This window comes from Falco punctatus, assembly GCF_963210335.1.
Source record: "Falco punctatus genome assembly, chromosome: 10".
NCBI classification, from domain to species: Eukaryota; Metazoa; Chordata; class Aves; order Falconiformes; family Falconidae; genus Falco; species Falco punctatus.
In genome coordinates this window covers 11,341,357-11,361,492 of record NC_137590.1, presented here as the reverse complement: position 1 = coordinate 11,361,492, position 20,136 = coordinate 11,341,357, and the positions used below count along the sequence as shown (strand labels likewise).

The 20,136-nt window shown below is 38.4% G+C and overlaps 1 protein-coding gene across 1 annotated transcript in view; it reads right to left on the bottom strand.

The window, feature by feature from the left end:
• Positions 1–1,012: 1,012 nt before the first annotated feature.
• The window catches only part of VAPB (VAMP associated protein B and C), a 35,157-nt gene continuing 16,033 nt past the window's right edge, over positions 1,013–20,136 (bottom strand). Inside the window, exons 2-6 of the mRNA XM_080403966.1 lie at positions 19,472–19,624; positions 11,526–11,629; positions 9,226–9,306; positions 7,476–7,652; positions 1,013–5,335 (exon numbers count right to left, since the gene is read on the bottom strand). Coding sequence (XP_080260092.1) covers positions 5,177–5,335; positions 7,476–7,652; positions 9,226–9,306; positions 11,526–11,629; positions 19,472–19,624 — 674 coding nt within the window. The 3' untranslated portion in view covers positions 1,013–5,176. The remainder of the gene's footprint in view (positions 5,336–7,475; positions 7,653–9,225; positions 9,307–11,525; positions 11,630–19,471; positions 19,625–20,136) is intronic.

Here is a 20,136-nt window from a genome sequence, read left to right as displayed (position 1 = left end):
TTGCAGGCAAAAAGATCTACATGGAAGTTTACTCAAGTTTTCAGAACTTTTACTCTTCAAAATACAAACGTGGAGGCAGTTCTGTAAAAGGAAATGGAGCCAGAGGAAATGGTGGAGTAAATGACGGGCATATATAGTCATTTTGGAAGTGTGCAAGTGCATGCTTATTAGAATATTACGTCTAAGATTGATTTCTGGCTGGCTCTTACTTGTGTTATTTTAAAAAATAATCCACATTTATCCAGTAAAAAAACCCCAATCGACCCATTAATAAAACAAACAGATTTTTTAGTTAAGCAGATTTGAGTATTGGAAACACAATTACTTTGTCCTCTAAAGCTAATCAAAATAAAGTTAGTTAACAGCACAATGAGTAATGTCACTTCTGCGCTGACAGTCTTTAGACAAAGCAATTCAGTACACATGAAGCTGTCAGCATAATACAAAGAAATCTTAATTGGCTGTGGTCAAAGGATCAGGACTGCCCCGCCTGAACCATAAATCCCACTATTTACCTAACTGTAACAGATGATTTATACCAGCGCTGTATTCTACTGTAATCTTTTAATGAAGTGAATCTAGAGACTGCTAGGTTTCACTATACAAGCGAGCAGCCATGCTCAGTATTTCCTTTCTTTCTAAAATGCCTAAACATTGGTTTATACAAATACATTCTCTAATCGGTAAATGAAATATGTAGACGTATACCTAATTACAAAGAATAGTAACTTCCCCATACGGTATCTGAATCAGCCTCACTCACATACAGCTTGCTTTCTTCTTCTTACATTAGTGTTTCTGACTCCCCAAAATCAGAGTCTCAAGTGTGTACACTGAAATTCACTCACCACCTGCCCCTTCTCAACTTGCTCACTTGAGGATTTGCGTAACGGATGCTAACCCGTTTTCAAACAACGCACGAGCGGCTCTCCAGCCCCCAGCTGCTCTAGTGCTGCTGTGAAGTACTATTGCAGCTGTAACACAGCCACAACAAACATGAAGTTCAGAGTGCTTGTTTTACATGTTCTTTAATTTCAAACAGAGGGATTCTGGTTGTGTTTTTTTCTCAGTTACTTTTATACAGAAAACAGAACTCAGGATATGGCATTTCAGGACATCATGTAGAGCAAGAGAAGTATAGTTTCAAAAACTTTGAATACTACAATTAAGTCACCATTGTGCCCGAGAATTAAGGAAGTGTTCCAATTAAGCACTGAAAGTGTCAGATACGTTTCTAAAGAAAAGGGATGACATAGTCTTCTTTCATTAGGCAACTGCAACATCGAGTATCTTAAGACAGTAACAATCCATTTTTGCGTGCACACCACTATGTAAATATGCTGACTGCTAAGTCAAGATCAGAAGAATTGCAAATTTACATGTGCGGCGAATAGAAACCCTTATAGTTTATTGGTGACAAGAAACTCTAGCAATTTGCAAAGTGAGGTTCCAACTTTATCCCACTAACAGCATTTCAGGACAAAAAAGTAACATGGAATACCACCATCAAGCTATTACAATCCTGTATTTTTAGAAAATTACATTATGGTACATCAATCCCTCTCAACATGACACACGTGGTATTATCTTGCTCTTCAAGCCCTGAGGCTATTGCACAGAAACTTGAAACTGGGTGCCCAGCTTGCATCTGCAGTTGCTGCAGTTGTGCATTCACAGCTGACAACTGCCTATGCAGAGCAATAGTTATGATCATTCATGCACGGAATATTTGCTTTAAGATGTGGGTAATTACATAAAAATAGTAGAAATAATTTTCCATTCACGTCCCAGTACTAGGCTTCGAGACATTTTAGGTATCTATTTATACCAAATTTGCTCAAAGAGTGCAGACAGGAGTGTAAAGCTCCACAAAATGAAGACTATCTAGGCAGCCTCTACTGGCTCTTACAAAAATTAATAAAAAATGTATATGCAAGTGGGCATCTTAAAGTAAGGATGATAATTAGATTGAGTAGTAACTTTGATTTCTACTATCATGTATCAATTACAGTTTTCTAATATCTGGTGTTGTGTGGGGACACCAGACAATAATCTTACTTAGAAACTCTATGTTTCATGCATAACTTCCTAAGATATACAATGCCCTCCAGAATAATTCACTTTCTATGAACATTTCGTGAAAACATTCGCTCTGGTATCATCATGTAAGAAACAACCTACAAAAGATCCAGGTGGCTTAAGAACACCCATCCAATATATTTTTGCAATGTATCTACAGACTGGCCTTTTAAGAACCTTGGACATCCTCAGATTTCTTTCTACTGCATACGAACGAAGGGTCTGGTCAAACACAGGATTCCACTGATCAGCCAATTTATTTTCAGCTCCACAGAAGCAAAGCATTACCCAACCCAGACAATTCACTGCTACCGTCTGCTCAGGCTGTTGTCAGAAATGGTTAGGAAAGTCCTCAGAATTTTGTAAAGTTCCAAAATACGAGCAGTTGATGGAACAGTCTTGTTCAGGATCGATGGTGCAGGTCAGCCCCAGCTACAGCTGTTACCAACAGATCCCTAACTAAGGTCCTCTGTTTGCTGCTTTTATCACCACACACCTGTAAGGCATCTAGCAAAACATCAGAGTGTTTTCTGGGATGTCGTTATAATCCTGGAGTGCAAACAACGGGAACAACTTTGCTCACAAATGATTTAAAGTTCCAAGTTGTCACAGATCACTAAGTGACTAGGAAACACTGGAAGGACAGACATTCTGCTGGCTTTCCGTTTCATCTGGGAGCTGCCTATGCCAGCAGAGTCAACTGTGGTAGCTAACAAGGTGTGTAAAATTTGCCTGGGACATTACTACAGATATGTTCACAAAGAGACCAGTTTAAAGCTTCGATCCTCCCCCTCTATCCTGCAAAAACAGTGATTTTTTTTCTTTTTTTAAACAAACTTTTTTGAGGCTGTTTTTCAGCAGAACAAAGGGCTCAAAAAAAGTTTTGGTTTTTTTTTAAAGCAAATTAGGGATTCACATTTTTAGTGAGATCAAGATACTTGCAGCCTCTTAAAAAACCAAACCTACAGTCTCCCTTCACTAAAGATTTTCTCAAATATATTCTTCAACGAGTTTGCAACATCACGTACAACCTTGCCTTTCTGAATAGGCTCTTACAAAATGTTTCATGTAGAAGTCTTTAGCTTCTACTGCCCAGAATGTATCGTTTTCTTGATCAGTTCTGCCCAGTTTGTCATACCGAACTCACTCCTTTGTTCTTTCCAGCTCATCTCCCATCTTCTCTGCCCTTTACAGGCACACTTCAGCTTTATCACTTCCATCCTGAGCAGACAAGGCACTAGCTTTTTAAAATGCTGAAGATACACCTCTCATTCCTGTTGAATCTTCCAGAGGTACTCTGAGGGTTGTTCATAAGCTGAACACACTAGTTAAAGAGTTTTGCCTCCTATTTTCTTACTAAACCTCACATAAAATTTCACTTATTTGCACTTGCAAGGCCAGAAACCCTTGAGACACACAAGTGGAACAAATATAAAGGTCAACGGGTTTAGCAGACAGGCTGCAGCCCAAACAGCCTTCTCAAGAAATCATAGAATAATCAAGGAATGAGAGAAGTCACTTTAAAAAGATGTATCTTAATCCTGAAAGGTGTCATAAAACCCTTTTGTCGTTGATGGTTTTTGGACCTACCATCTAAGAACAAACAGGAATTTACCTGCTCAAAGGCTACTTCCTCTGCTGAAGCGCAGCATGTTAAAACCGACTGAGTGTATGTATTTTGTATTGAAACTATGCTTAGAAACAAAGTTACCTTAATCTTACTATGCTAACAAGCCTCTGAACTACTGAACCCAACTACACTGAAAAATGGGAAGTTACCTGGTGATGCAGCAGTCAGCATGGTTACTCTGAGCAACACTTGGGTCTATCGGGGCTCATGATGGGGTTGTTTGGATTGATTTTAAAATTAGGCTGGAAAAAAAAAATCATCCTGAAACAAGGCTGCAAGTTTCCTTATGCAATAAACTCTGTTGACAGAGAATACTTTTTCCTTCCCACCCTCTAAAACTGTGAGAACATGACAAAAGTAACAAAGGAAACATTAATTTGGGGGCTTTATTTAATTTTTCTTTTCTTTTTTTTTTTTTTTTTTTTTTTTTTAAGATGCTACATAGTCAAACAGGATTGGTCTTTTACGGCATAGGACTAGTTTACTACTAATATTTTTTCCCCTAGACAGACTTATTTACATACAAAAAGTTTCCTGACCACTGTTTCTCCAATGCTCAGATGATCAAAACTCCCAACAATTCTGTAGTGCCCAAAACACCAGGAGGCAGAAGAATCTTGCATCACTACAGCAGCAAATTTTTAGTTCTAGTCACTGGCTTTAAACAGGTGCCTTTTCATACCATATAGTATTAGTCAATTTTGTGACAATAAGGAAACATGAGATGAAATACATTAAATAAGTTAAATATGCATTAAACATCTCTGAATAACATTTTAATTCAACTAAATGAACCAACAGCAATATAGCTTGGTCCCTTTATGAGAACAAGGCATTGACCTTTATTCCAAACAAGCGTCATACCAGTCAATATATGCCTCTTAATGATGCCTAGCACATTCAGCATTGCCACATACAATTCTTTTCAGCTTCTCACTATTCATTTAAGTGCCAAGAAATTGGTAACTTGCACAGAGTTGAAGACACTGACAGAAACTGTTAAATTTATGAGCAGAATGGCGGATTAACGTATTTTACAGAAGTTATCAACACCTCCTGCCTAACCCAGCTCCAAACATCCAATAGGGCCAGCTCCAGCAGTGGAGGAATAGTTTTTTCTATTTTTCCTTTTTTTTTTATCTTTTTTTTTTTTAAAAAGAGGTAATCCAGCAACATGTACCAGGGTCTAAGAATGTTTAAAATGACATATACAATATTCCATTGTAGTGTTAAATCATTATTTTCTCCCCCCCTTCACCACTGAAGCATATTCTCTTTCATTCTTTCACTCATTGTACATTTTAAACTTTCTAGATTATGTTACATAGTATTTGTGCAGGGGTAATTTAAAGGCAAGACCTGTGAGATGTCATACATTAATTTTTTTTTAAACATTGTTATGAATAAATTTAATCCAATGATATGGCAGAACCATCAAACCAATTTACAATTTCCAGCATGCTGCCTCTACAAGGCTATTTTTCCTATAATTACACCAAAGACAAAGAACAAAACCACCAAAGCGAGTAGTCTGGAGCTGAGCCCTTCGTCCTTGACAGCAGCTGCAGAAGCAGATATTGGGTTGTTTGTCTGGGGTGCCTTCCTCATCCGCAGTCCATCTTCTTCCTAAAGGAAGATATGTGGATTATTTCTACTGAAAAAGAGCTTTCAATAGTCACCTTATCCAGTTCCCGTTTATTTTAGGTGGGCACAATAAAATAGGTGAAATCTAATTTAAAGCTTTACCTCCTAGATAATCCTAAGGACAGGGCAGTGAGGTAGAAGAGGAATTCTGTATCTGCCTGACTAGCAGAGCAAAACCCACATGCTCTTGGAAGTTTTTTCCTGCTGACTGAGGTAATAGGAGATGCAATGAGGAAGCCTGCAAAGAACTCTTCTCCAAAGCCTGGAGATAGCTCCAGAACACCAAAAACAATGATGGAGGGAATGGCATGAAGATGCCTTTCTTGCTCTGTAAACAAATACAGTGCTGTTGGGGAAAGTGCTTTTCTGTATAACTAAGGTAAGTTGCGAAAAATATGCAACTTTAAGGCAATTATATTCATTATTCCCCTTGTTAGATGTCACAAGTAAATTTCATCAGCATTTGAAGGGAAATCTATTTTCCCCCATCGTACTAATGCTGACATTTTGACTTGAAACTAATGGCAGTAAGTAGGGTATTTTCTTGGTACGAGTCTGACAGCTCTCTTAACTTGAAGGTGTATGAGACAACACATAAAACAACATCACAACACTAATTATAATTTCCAGTGGAGATGGTGTTCCCCACATCTTGATTGAACTACTGTGCAGCACAGCCGTGTGTTAGCGCACTCCACTCCACGCACACAGAGACCACTTCAGGAGATGGTAAAATGAGCCCTTTGTGACCCAGCGTGTACAGCTGAAGCAACAGTGTTAGACTTTTTATGTGATACAGTATTGTAGTGCAGAAGTAGAAGATACTGAAGCAAAAGCCTCCAGTCTATAACAAAAAAATGCTCAGGAAATAAAATCGTAAGAAGTTACTGCAGCCTTAAAAATTGCCAGGTAAGTGAAATTCAAAAGGTTCTGTCTAGGTCAGTGTTTCTGACTTCTGAATATAAAGGGGCACCTAATGTTCTGGAGGAAAACATTTTTCATTTTTTTGTTAAAAGTCACAGGCTACCACCTGATACCTCACTACTGCTGTAAGTCTGGATGGGGACAACTGACTTTTGTAAACAATAAAATGTTGTTCACCTATCCTGTAATTCTACTGCTAGGAACAACACATTTTCATGTTAAGTATTTTAACTCCCTTTAAACAGTGACTCTAGCCTGACACTGACAGCACCTGGTGGCTTGCAGCAATTTAGCGTTGTTTTCTGATGCTTTACAAATATTTCTAACACTCCACAAAGGGAACAAACAGCTCACTTTTTTAACGTTACTGTAAGACATCAACTCAATTCTAGATATTTCCTGTAGAGCATTTATTTAAGACAGATTTGAAAAAAGAAAAAAAATCATCATATTGTACTTATAATATTGTGAGACACTGGCAAAACAAGCACACGAGTAGTTAAGGCCGTGTCTCACCTATATACATATATTATTTCTAACGCATATATGTGCAAACCAAAACCTGCTTACAAATGTTTATAAAGTATTTCTGCATGCATCAGCCAGCCAAGCAGCATCAGAGCTGACAGAACAGAGTTCATTGGAGCTGTTATCTATGAAACTAGACATTTACAACAAATGAAACTACTGTAGAAGTTTTTCAGCATGGTGATAAAGGCTTCTCAATTACTTGATTTCACAGCGATGTGCTGCATGTGACAGGAAGTGTATTTCCTATTAATCTGTCTTACTTTGGTCATTTCAACTGCATATATTCAACAACTAGAACACTCAGTATTTGCACAACACTGCCCTCAAGCTCCCATCAGTTTGAGAGAACAGGGCCAAACGTAACACTGAATGCTTAATTCAGACTGAGAAAATTAGGTGGTAAAAAAAAAAAAAAAAAAAAGAGGGAAAAATTAGTTTGGGTTGCTATCCGATCAGTTTCTCTGACTGCATAACTTATACACTCCTTTCAAAGGAAGCACTGATTTCAACGCTTTGTCTGTTTCTAGAAAGAAACCTGAATTATCCTTTAATTTATAGACAATATTAAAACATTGTGCCAAAGTCAGGCAACCAAACCTTTAGGTCAGAAGCTTTTTTTTCAGGAAAGGGGTAAATCTGGAAAAAAAAACCCCGCAAGTATCTTTACCTTAAACTGTTTATTCTCCTCCCGTAACCTTTGAACTTCTACTTGAAGCCTCTTATAGTCTTCCATTACTTTCTTAACTTCAGTGTCATCCAAAGAAGAACTTATTGATTTAGACATTACAGAGGAATCTGTCTTTGTTGCAGTTGTAGATACAATTTTATTTATTTCTATGTCATGCTGTTAAAAAAGGATAGAGTGATTCTGGTTAGTTATTAACACCACACTACACACCTGATATGTAGGAGGAGAATCAGGTAAAATTGTCTGTGCACATGTGAAACGTGCCTGTATCAAAAGAAATAAACATTTTTCTTTCTATAATCTTTACTTCCCCTTTCTGTTTCACAGAAAACACCAGATCAGCTCCAATAAGTGCAGACAGAATGACCTCAACTTTTCAGTCCCTGCACACATAGAAAAGGAAATCTCCTTAGACCATGTCCCACAACATGGATGGGAACTTACTTGCTCACAGTCTGCTTACATTATATGCTCTTCTCACCTTGTGTCCCACCCACCCACCCCTCCAAGCACAACACAAGAAGCTACTCCAGGAAGCAGGGTGTTGCTAGGAGCTACCCACCTGCTCTGCTGTAGTTCCCTCTCTCTTCACTTCCCACAACTGGCTATCACCTCTCCATCTTTCTGCGCTTCTGTGGTGATGGAGGAACTTGCAGCCAAAGTTAGGAAGGAAGCTGCAGACATCCAAACCCTCCTCTCTTTCCTGCCTTCCTCCCCATGTTCTGCACTTCAGAATGCAAAGGGCCTAACTCTCACAAAATACAAACCACTCCCCTCCCCCCCAACCACCACCAAAGTGTTAACATGAAGATTTTATTTATATGAATAAAGAAATTGATCCTGTTACTGTTTGTGCTTTGTTTTGCCTTAATGAATTTTAGAGATTATAGAAAAAATTATGACTAAACAGAATAGCTAAATTTCATTTAATTTTCCTTCCTCTCATCACACCTCTAGACTGGCAACGCAGAAAGTACCCTGGCCTAAAGCAGAAGCACCCACTTTTAGAGCAGGTGTTCGCTGTCCGGAGCGGGTAGAGCAGACATGGCGAGACTACAACAATAACACCGTAACAGTACCATAATGGTAACTGCAAGCTGTCCAGTGGAAGGTAGTACAATTGTGCCTTTAGTACCTGCACACTAGGGAAACATTTTTCTGTTTATTCAATCCACCATCAGTTCTATGTTTGACACTACATCCTTCCACTAGAAACTGAGGCATTCACTACCCTAACAAAAAAGAATTCTACAGTATTATAGCTGCCAATTGCAATATAACCCCTAACTGCATTTGTGTCCTCCTTACCAGCTTTCTACCAATTTACTTGCTAAAATCAGTGTTGTATCAAGGAAGCATACTGGAGTGTTGAACAGGCAAATTTATACTGCTGGTGGTTGTAACTGCTTCAGTATGAAGTCTGAGCTTTATGACCATCAGTCAGCATCTTTCAAAGTTTTTAAAATATTCTTCATCTGAAAACAGATCAGCTCAAAGATTTCTTTGTGCTAGTGTTGCACTCACATTGTTCAAATTAGCTGCTAGTTACATTAAGCATCCCTAAGATTTTAAATAATTTATATTGCGTTTTCAAAGGGTGATGCCATCCAGGCAGTGAAACAAGAGGATTCCGTCTTTTGCTTATATAGCTGTCTGTATAAACATGCCATTTTACACGACGTACTGTGGTATTAGGTTAAAACACTCAATAGCATCTGAAAATACTCACAGGCTTATCATTTTCCGCTGGTAGCTCAAACACACACCTAAGTTTCGAATCCATAAGTTCTTCTGGTTTTGCTTCTTTCCACTGGAATAATTTAATATTAATTTAATATTAAACATACTAGCATAATAAGGCAGATGAAAAAAGCAGCGTATTAACTAAACAAACCACCACCATCTTACTCAGGAAAAACCCCACAGGTGTTTATATTGTTACTGTTAACCACATACATGATGAAAAATGAAACCAAACATGTAAATGAGTGGTACCATAAAGACAGACCACATACTCTGAAGGAAAACATGCTAAATAGTCTATTAATTTGAGAGAACTGGGAATTGTGTAAGAGTAATTAGCATAGATAGGGGGAGCTATGGTCATGATAACATTTAAAAAAAAAAAACAACCACGCGAAACAAGAAGGGAACACTCAAAGGAAAGGAAAGATATCAACACCTCCGATCAGTTCTAAAGTCTTTGCTCAGCAAAGCACCTATTCAAGCTTTTCAAATGTCACATAAAGTTTTCTTCCTGATTGGTATGAACTACCGGACTGTCCTTCCCCCTCCTCATTTTTCAGCATCAATTAACAGATGTGCTACATACAGAAAAAGGACAGTTTTCCCTCTCATCCTCTCCCCTTCAGCTAGGAAGCCTACCATAAAAAAGTTTCCATTCAATATTTTAAATAGGGATTAACAGTTGTAAATCTTTGCTCGGTTGTCAGCTGTAACCCTGAACTGAAAGGAATGATTCATAGTAGTGATATACAGCAAGAAGCATCCACATTTATATCCTGGAGTTATCACATGCTTCTCTTCACTCTGACTATACTTCTGGTAGCATGGTATTGCTCAGCATATGTCAAGTAGGTGTCAAATTATGGCTAACCCCTGCGCAACCTGGAGAAGTATCTGTCTCATCCCAAATAGTTCAATCATACTTCAGCTCTTCTGCGGCTGAAGTCAGAATTCTATTTCGAGCTCGCTGGCTGCCTGTGAAGCGTTGAAAGCTTTATAGTACTCCAGTAATTTGTCTCACCTGTTTATCCAGAACAAGAAGAGATTTGGAGAGTGGTAACTAAAAACTGAGAACTAATCAAGTGTTACAGCAAAAGAAATCACACTGATCTGGAGAGCTCTGGAAAACTGAAAGGGCCATCCAGGTCTTAAAAACATTATGTGCTGGAAGAATAACATTTCCCATGGTATAAAGTAACCCATAAAAATTAAAGAAAGGCAGGCTGGCTTATCTTTCTAGTGATGCAGACATTTTATTACTACTGCTGTTTCTCCCACTGGATCTTATTTTGAGGCCATTAAAGAAATATAATTCCATAAATCTCTTTCAGGAGGGAAACTTTCTTAACCCTGCAAATCGCTGCAGCTTAAAAAAGCTATTCAGAAGAAGATGCATATCGTAAAGACTACTATAAAAACATCATGATACATACTCTGAGGTTTTCTGGTTTTTTTTTGTTTTTAAGTAATACAATGCATACAAACACAGACAAGCTCCACACTTTACAGCAATGGCCTTTTTTCCTTGTGTCCCCAATAGCTACTGGAGTATTCTCTCAGACTAACAAAAGCTAGAGAAAGCGTCCTTGTGCCTTCTTGCTGCAGCAAATCTTGCTGTTATAGGAAAGCCACCAGGCTGACATACTGGTTTGCTCCTTTCCAATTTGCCTTAATGTAGCCTGACATCTTATTTCTATATCTTTTGTCCTCTGCTTCAGTACCTACATGCTTCTGTTACTCTCATTTGTAAGCCACAAGACGAAATATATGAGGGACTTTCATTTACCTAAGCCACAACAGACACAGGCAGGGAAAAAGAAAAATGCAATACTTGTAAATCATCTTCCTGGTTCTTGCTGGGAAAAGGAGCTGCTCAAGGGAAGACTCAAGATCAAGAGTAGAGGTATAAAATACAAAAGATGCCACAGACTTAGAATTTATTATATATATTTATAGAATATATAGTTCAAGTTGGTCCTTCCAAGAAGTAATACATTGAAAAAAATTACAAACTACTGCATGTTTGTTTCATGGCTTAGTATCCCATTACTGACAGCAGCATCCTAAGGAAGCAACCACAGACACCAACTGTGTTTTTCAGTGCAAGATTCCTGGGGCTTGAAATAAACAGGAGACACCTTGCCATGCAGAGATGAAAATCTGGCAAAGCTTTCAAGGATCATTCCAGTGTGGTTTAACAACAGCCCTTAAGCAACAGAGTAAAAGACCTTATAAAATTATACAATCAGAAAGAAAACCATTTTAATTAATTTCCATACTTACTACTGCTTCCATATCTGAAGTATCAGCTGGAGCAAACATAGACTGAACCATAAACTTGTGTTTACTTTTCTCATTAGGGTCATAGTCAAAAGGCTGTAGCATCACTGCAAGAAAAACCCGAAACACATTACGTTACATTGCTCTGATGAATAGTCATGTGCTGATGATACAATTCCCAGATCTGAGAAATACAAACATTAAAATGGTTTCAAGTAGTTTGTCCATTATGATCAAAGCAGCAGCTGAGATCAGGAACTGCACTTTAAACCAAAACTTTACAAGAACATAAAAGAGACTTCTTCAGTCCAGATTTTTGTCAGAGAATTTTGGAAATGCTGATTACTGTACAATACTCCATACAGAACTACAGCAAGATAATAGTAGTAATTTATAGTAAATGGGATAATTTACATATCTTCTGAGACAGAAGGGAAAATTCTCAGAAAAAGCTTCTTTCTTTTTTCCTCCATCCTTGGGGCAGAAGTAACAAGCTGGCATTTTGATTAGCTGTACACACAGTACTGCTGATGGTTCCCAAGAAAAGCTACAGAGGCAAAGTCAAACCTTTTAAAGCTTTAAGTTCAAGTCTCAGGATGGAAATTTCCTCTACAAAGTTTAGGAGTCTCATGGTATTTGTTTTATCAGGTACAAGTATTTCTCTTGCAAAATAAGTTGCTGAAAGTTTGTTACCAATTTACAGCTGTAAAGTTTATGGTTAAATGCTACATAAACTTCGCCTCTGAAAGGTATACAAGAAATGTGTTTCTCCCCATTCAAAAATTCAAAAAATTCCAGAATTTACTTATGCAGAAAATAACTTGTTCAGGGGGCAGAGAGCAAGGAACACTACATTTAGGCTGCATGTGTGCATGCACTTTTAAAACAAACAAAAACATTTTAAAAATTAACTTCATATTAGGAATTCCCATGTCTTTTATTTTTGGGTGAAGAAGTAACACGTTTAAGAAACTCGAAGAGGGAGAGTTAGGCATTTCATTCACATGGAACATTCTTTAATCACAGTGGCCCCTCAGAACCCTACATTTTGCAAATGACACCTGCACATTCAGCTACTGTGACATTAACACACACAGGTTTAGCATCAACATGAGACAGAACACGTGAAAATAAGCAGTTTACACAAACATGTTATTAAATATTGCAAAAAGCTATTACCCACTCAAATTTAAAGTGAAGCTTGCATATACTGCAATTACTGCTAGCATAAAAAAAATAATTGTGTAAGGTTTAAAAATTCACATTTTACGACCCATAAAGGCTATTCTAGTCCCTCAATTCAACCACTAAGGGAAGCAGTTCAGATTTAGGATTACTTTCAAGTACCAGTTCTATTAACATTATGTGCCCGAATTCATATGCACTAATCGCAGGGGTTTGACGTACCAAAGCAATATTCAATGATCCCATTTTTTTAGAAATGAAGGCAAAAAAATTTGCCTCCTTCAATGAGCAGAACATGTTATGGCTGTACTGCCTTTATCAAGCACACAATCTGTGGCCATCAACAACCACATGTCTTTTAAAGATGGAAGAGAAGGAAGACAGCAAATTCTCTCAGATTAGGTGCTTTAAAAATTATCACACATTTTTAATTCACCTTACAGTAATCAAATACTAGTCCAAAACAAACATCTGCAAAGTACAGGCTGCTTTTAAAACTTATCTTTCCAAACAGAAGTGCCTGTACTGTGAAAGCACATGTATTTCAACCTTGCATGATATATCACTGAAAAGAAGCAGCGTCATTTTTTCTCCCGTCGTAGAGACCTAACTGATTTTAAATCTACATAATGTGTAAGATCCAACTGAGTAGTCAAAACTATCCACTGTTTATAGAACTTCTCTAGATCTGAATTTTTATCAGTTTACTTTGCCGAGTGCAACTATAAGCTCATTTGAAAATTATTTCCCAAGTGATAGTGCTGAAGCCATTCTCAAAAGCCAAACAATTGCTGCTCTGAATTCCATTCAGTGAATCGTAAGAGCAAGCAGCTAGAGAGGCCCTGACAGTACAAACGTTGTTAGCACTTGTATTTTTAGATCAATACATGAAAGCCACATGGACACAAATTATTCAGCAAATGTCTGGTAAACCAGATGGGAAACTCAAAAACGTGTACTTTGTTAAAGAGGAAACCAAACCATTTCAACATTTATTCACATACTATTGGAGGCTTCTGTGAAAGGTCACTTCATGTAACTGCCCTAATTGCTGGAGAATTCACTAGTGTGATTGTGGCTCCTCTGTGTTGTCTGGAAGTTTCATACCTTATGCAAGAATTATGTAAAAAGCGTATGTTCCTACAGAATGCCTTATCAAATCAGTCATCTCACCTGGTCAAGTTTCTGACCACCTTTCATCAGAACCCAGAGTTCTAAGAAACTGAATGATTAACATGATCTTCAAGTTTACTAGTACCAGCATCCATTAGGCAGAGGTATGCACTTCCAACCACTTTCTAAACTGATCTCATCACACCTAAAGCACCGAAAGTATTCTACCACAAGCAAAACCTGCAAAGTCATTGAGAAATCAATGGAATGAGGAGAAAGGCAAGTTGTATTTGTTAGCCTACTCGTCTGTCTCAAAATTCAAACACAAAGGACTGACCTTATGTACATCCTGCTCTGAAGTGTTTCCAAAGAAATGGATACCAGTTTTCTCACACATTCCTGCTATACTCCCAATGCTTTATGCAAGGCCCTCTGTAGATAGCAAAGGAGAGGCAGTGACCACCCAATATGCTCTTTCTTTTTCCTACAACAGTTTACTGGCAAAGTTATTAACAACGTCAGAAGCATTAAACACTTCTGGTTTTCCTACAGGAAACCTGCTTTCTCAAGGAACAGAGGAAATCTGAAGCAAGAAACGTGGAAGGAGGCAAGATTCTATCCCATAACACCTGCTAGGATCTAACATTCCCTTCCAAGAGCAAAAGGAACAGAAAAGTCCCCCTGCTCAGATAGTCAGCAACCTTCCTCTAGTTTCCATCTACATTTACTAATGGCCTGTTTACTTGGTCCTGGACCAATACTGCCCTTATGCTTAAATATCAAAGAAGGGGAAGAGCCATTTACTTCTAGCGCACTCCAAGACATCAATCACAGCAGCTCTTGGCCTTCTGGTAAACTAAGCACGCCAGACTCCGTGGGTCTGCTCTGGGCCAGGCTCCCCATTCATCCTCTGCACCTGTTCTGGCTTGAACTCCTCTGTATGAGCTACTTTGATTATACACCCAGGAAATTTTACTAGTGCCTTGGACAATAGCATTTATACCCTCTTATCTCTTCCATTTTCCAGCCTGTTTTGTCTTATGCACAGATACATTATCTCAGCATCCTGGTCTCCCTAGCCAGCCCCCTTCATTTAACAAGCTTGCAATTATAGCAGGAGTATTTTATTCGCCAAGTACATGATTTTGCAGTTTTTCTGATGAAACTCATCCTCTGTTACTGTAGCTTTCAAGGACACCCAGTTCTGCTGTGTATCTTCAGCCTCCCAACTTTTCATCATCATCAGTGTTTTTAGCGTACTCTTTGTGCCAGAATCGCTTATAAAAGCATTAAACAAGATTAGTCCCAAGAATCATTCTGAAGAAACATTGCTAGTAACTTCCTGCTATTACATTTCCATCCACATCAGTGTTTACTCTTAAGTAGTCCATTCAGTAGTCTGTGAATCTATTTTTATTTTCTAGCTTTAAAGATAGTTTTCCCAAATGGCACTACATGAAATTCTTTATGGTCTGGATAGATCCAATCTACCACACTTATGTCACCACTACATGAAACACCCCAAGCAGCCAGAGGGGCAAGCCTCAAGATCATTGTGCAATTTGATCAGCTCCGCTAGAGGTGAACCAAGGACACTTGTATCTACGCAAACAGGCAGAATCCACTGCACCACTCCACACTAGTTCCATGTTTACATAGTTCTTTCTGTAAATACTTCAATACTACTAAGAAACGTTGAATCTGTGAAGATCAAGATAGATACTCCTAAAGCAAGTGGATAAAACCAAACCGAAACGGGGCAGCAGCTATGCAGTCCTGGGGGAGCCGGACGCAGCAGCGATGCTGCCTTGGCAGAGCTGGGGGCCGCAGCAGCAGGCAGGACACCATCGGTGACTGTAGCAAAAGGGGCAGCCCCACTGCCACCAAAGAGAACAGCAGCTGCACAAGCACCCTCCTGAAGGCAATGCCAACCAACCGCCTTTTCAAAGTCAGGCAGGTTTACAAAAGCCTAAAAATTCAAGGATATTCGACAGCAGCCTAAGGATAACGTCAGCTTCTCCCCATTTTTAAGAAGCATGTTCAGACTGCTCTCTTCAGCGGGACAGCGTGCACAGATGGTACAATCTGTACTTCCTCTCTTCCCTGTTATATACCTATCTGCAGACTCATCAGCATCTGCTTTCATTTTTTCACTTCTCCTTTGTAATCCATTCATGCCTTTTATTTACATTCCAACCTCTCAGAAGCCACAAAATCAGATATCTTTGTTGAAATAAGACATGTTAAACAAAAATTGAATGTGTGCAAATACTTTTCGAATTATTTCAGACCAAATGCAATAAAATCCGATGACAGCACACACACACACTTCCTGACAGTTACATAAACTCAGCTGTTAAAATTACATGCAATTATGTAACAGGTGAAAACAGGGGCTACAAACCTGCCATCGCAGTGAGCAGTGCATGCTGACAGGGCCTTAAATGCTGATATTTAGGAAAAGCTGTGAAATGGCATAAGAAGCCAGTATTTGAGATTCCCTAGAATAAAGCAAGCTTTACTATTCCAGCATTTTGTATGTTTCAAATGAGCCAACATACTAGTAGGAAAAAAGTGGTATAACGTTCTGACTGCTGCCTCTGTCTTAGGGCAGAATATCTTCTCAAATACTTACATAGGAATAGTACAGCTATAGTTTCACAAGAGTGTAACAAATACTACAGCACAAGGAAGATACAACTACCCCAAACTCAGCTTCGGTCAGTAATATTCTGAGAAACTAATAAATTGTTCTAGAGCTTCATGCCACTATGCTTAGACACTGATTTTTTGGAGAGAGAAGTTGCAGTACCAGTGCAGTGCTACCAAGCGGCTGCGTTACAATTCCATCAGCAATTCTCAAGAGGACAGATTGCATATAGTAAATACAGCCCAATTAGTTTAAGTGTCCGGAAATTATTACTGTATTAACTATGTTCTAACAATTTCTCATTGGTAGTATTTTCACTAGTTTTGGAAGAATTCAAGTCCTATTTATTCAAGTCCTATTTTTATGCCTTGTGCAAGACTTGAATTACATGACTGAAAAATAACTGACTCAGAGGCAAAGAAACAAATTCTATTTATTTTTCACTTCATTAACTCAAAAATCAGCCCTCTGTTCTTAAGACACTTTACTCCAAAGCAAAGGTTAAACACATCTCCCTCCTTTCTGTGACTTAGAAAACAATTATGTTCTGTAAGTTAATGAAAGTTCCCTCTTTTACACCCCCTCCCCAGAAGATCCCTTCTGGTAATCAGAACCAAAGACACTGCTACCTTCAAGTCCAAAGTTAGGTCCCATGCATGGTTTAAAGAAGCTACCAGGAGTGCAATATATACAGCTCTATTAAAGAGAAATTCAGCCACAGCACAAGATAGCTTCAGTTTAGAGTGTTTTAGGAAATAAAGAATTATATATATAACCCCAGAATTGTGCAACACATCTACCTATAAATTTACCTCTATATATTACCTAAAGAACAATGAACATGTACTTCTTGCATTTTAAAATATGTTAATGTAGAAACCAGCAGTTTAGGATCGTTATTTATTATTACTAAGTTATTATCACCATGAAAATATGTAGAACACAAATGCGAGCTTGTGAATAAATACACCATAGCCATTTGCAAAACTAACTGAATCATAAACCACTACAAATAGTTATCAGAAAAGTGAAAGTTTTTCAAAGCTACGTAAGGAAGAGCAAAGCATAGCTTAGGGTTAGCACAGCAATCTCTCATAACGGGATACTTTCAGTCAAGTCTTGGACTAGATCCACGCTCTATCTGGTATGCTGCTGGGAAGAACCGGGCTGGAAAAGCGAGCGAGAGGTAGGCATGCTGTCAGCGTAACTAAGATGGCTCATACAGTGCTCGCCTATACTGTATTCTGCTCAAGGTAGAGTGAAGGGTCATTGCAAGGAGAAGTTTAAGGAAACAATGTTGAGATCAAGGTGACATTTAAAAAAGCGTGGTACCTGCCTACAAAGGAAGCAGGCTTTTAATTTTGAAGTTCATCTGAAAGAGGAAAAGAATCCACATCTTTATAGCACGAAGATAATTTGTAGCTAGAAACCATACTAATTTTCATTATCACTTCATTGATTTCTATGCATTTAATATGCTTCCTGCAGCTAGTAGAGATATGGATGACAGACATCTTTACTTGGGAATCATCCCGAGTTTTAAAAATCTCAATTTCTCTCTAGGGAGCTTTTTCATTTACGTATTAGTCATTTCAGAGCTTACTGGATATGTGCTAGCCCTCTCCTGAAGCAGAAATGCTTTGCCTGCGCCACCACACCACCTGCTACCACACTGCACTGGTTATCTCCTCTCCTGACACTCCCCGGACATTAACTGCGAGCGAGGCACAATTCTGCAATCATATGCATGCTCAATTTGACACAATAGAAATCCCAAAGACAACAGATCAATGAGTGTGCAAACGTAGGCATGCACAAGAAGACTTACAGGATTAGAGTCTCTTAATGTAACACTGCAAAGTATTTTTGGGATCAGTTTTTATTTTGTTGAAACAAGCTCTTCAAGGGCAAAGTTTAAATATTTTACATTTTGTTGAGTAAAAACCTGAAGTCTTGACTTTTACTTTTTTTTTTTCAAGTGAAAAGCAGTAGTTTTAGCTCCCAAATTTTTTTTTTATTCCAGGCTAGAAAAGTTTGGTAAGCAGTAACAGCAAATCATATAACCTATCAGTAAGTAATTTTTCTTATCATGCCAATATTAAAATTTATTAGAAATAGTAAAAAATATATCTGTATGTTTATAGAAATAATTTTCTTAATTAAGAAGTCAGACTTCACTCATGCAGTATGCCACTACTACATGCTTTGACAGAATTCTTTATTAAAAACATGGACTGGAGAAGTCATTGAGAAAACAGATCAAGCACGCATCATCAGCGAGTTAATATACAGACATTCTGTTTATGGGATATACTCAGCTCTTCGTGCTTTCAAAGTAAGCCACTCCTTTGCTTTTCCATTACCAAACTCAGGCAAATCAAGAGCTACTGACTCATTATAGAGAAAATCATTAATTTTTCCTATGGAACAGCAAAGATTTAGTCACTTGGCATTTCTAACACCAAAGCATGTTCTATCTTCAAGGAACACAAAACAAGTATGGTTTGAAGGTGAATGTTCTCATTATTAATTATATTAGGCAGTTTGGCAACAGCCAACGCTGGTCTAAAACCCCGTGGCTGCAGCCCGCTCAGTTATTCCTCCCTCGACATGCCTGTCCAAGCACTTGTGTGACCCTGCGGTGAGCTGGTTCAGGAAGTTAAGCTGGCAAAAAACTAACCGTACAAAAATAATCCCACAGGGAGGGCAGGGCTGCAGCAGTGGTGGTTTGGATAGGCTGGTAAGGCTGTTAATGAATTATCTTAAGTGATTTATGTATTTCTCCCTTTTTTTCCCTTGAAAACAAGATGTAAAACCAAACCTATTACTGCTAGACCAGGAATAAGGGAAGGATATATGAAATGGATGCTTCCCCACAAAATCACAACCTCTTCCTTTTATAAAGATTCAACAAAATACTTGCAGGTTGCCAAGCATTCCAAGGAATAATTGATTAGAAAAAGCTCTTTTCAATCACCAAAAAACTGCTTGAATGGCTTACCAGAAACATTAATTGATGTTCCTGCATCGATAATTCCACTGTTAGGCCTTACACAGTATCTACGTGGTGCTGTGGTCTTAACTTTGAAGCACACATTTTTGTCTGTAGGATTGCCGAGTTTCAGGTTTGTAGTGACAACATCTGTGAAAGGACCTGAGGAGAAGAGCAAAAGCAGACTTGAAATCACACAGAAAGTACTTTTCAAGCAGAGGCTAAGCAGGCTCTAAATCTCTTGTTCACAAATCTTATAAAGTAATTAGACGTTCAATTTCCATCTCTGGCACGTACAGATAATCGTGCACGCAAAGCTGTGAGGCCTCTGAGCATTCTGATGTGCAGCATGCTCCAACACTCACAGCACAACAGCTGAAGTTGATCATTAATAGCAAAACAAAAAGGGGGAAATCATTTATACATTGTGCCAACACAACAACATGGCATTCACAAGATGCCAAATTCTCTGCTGTGTCACAGTTACTCCATTCTAACTACTGAATCCCAGTAAACCCAGGCTTACAAAGATACCATATGTACCTACGTTAGAGATGATAAATAGGGGAGTACAGTACAGAATGTTACCTAGAAAGGGAATGATAAAGTGGCTACTACAGGTTCATCTGTATATTCAGGCTGTACATCCACAGAAGCAGGATTCCACTAGGTTT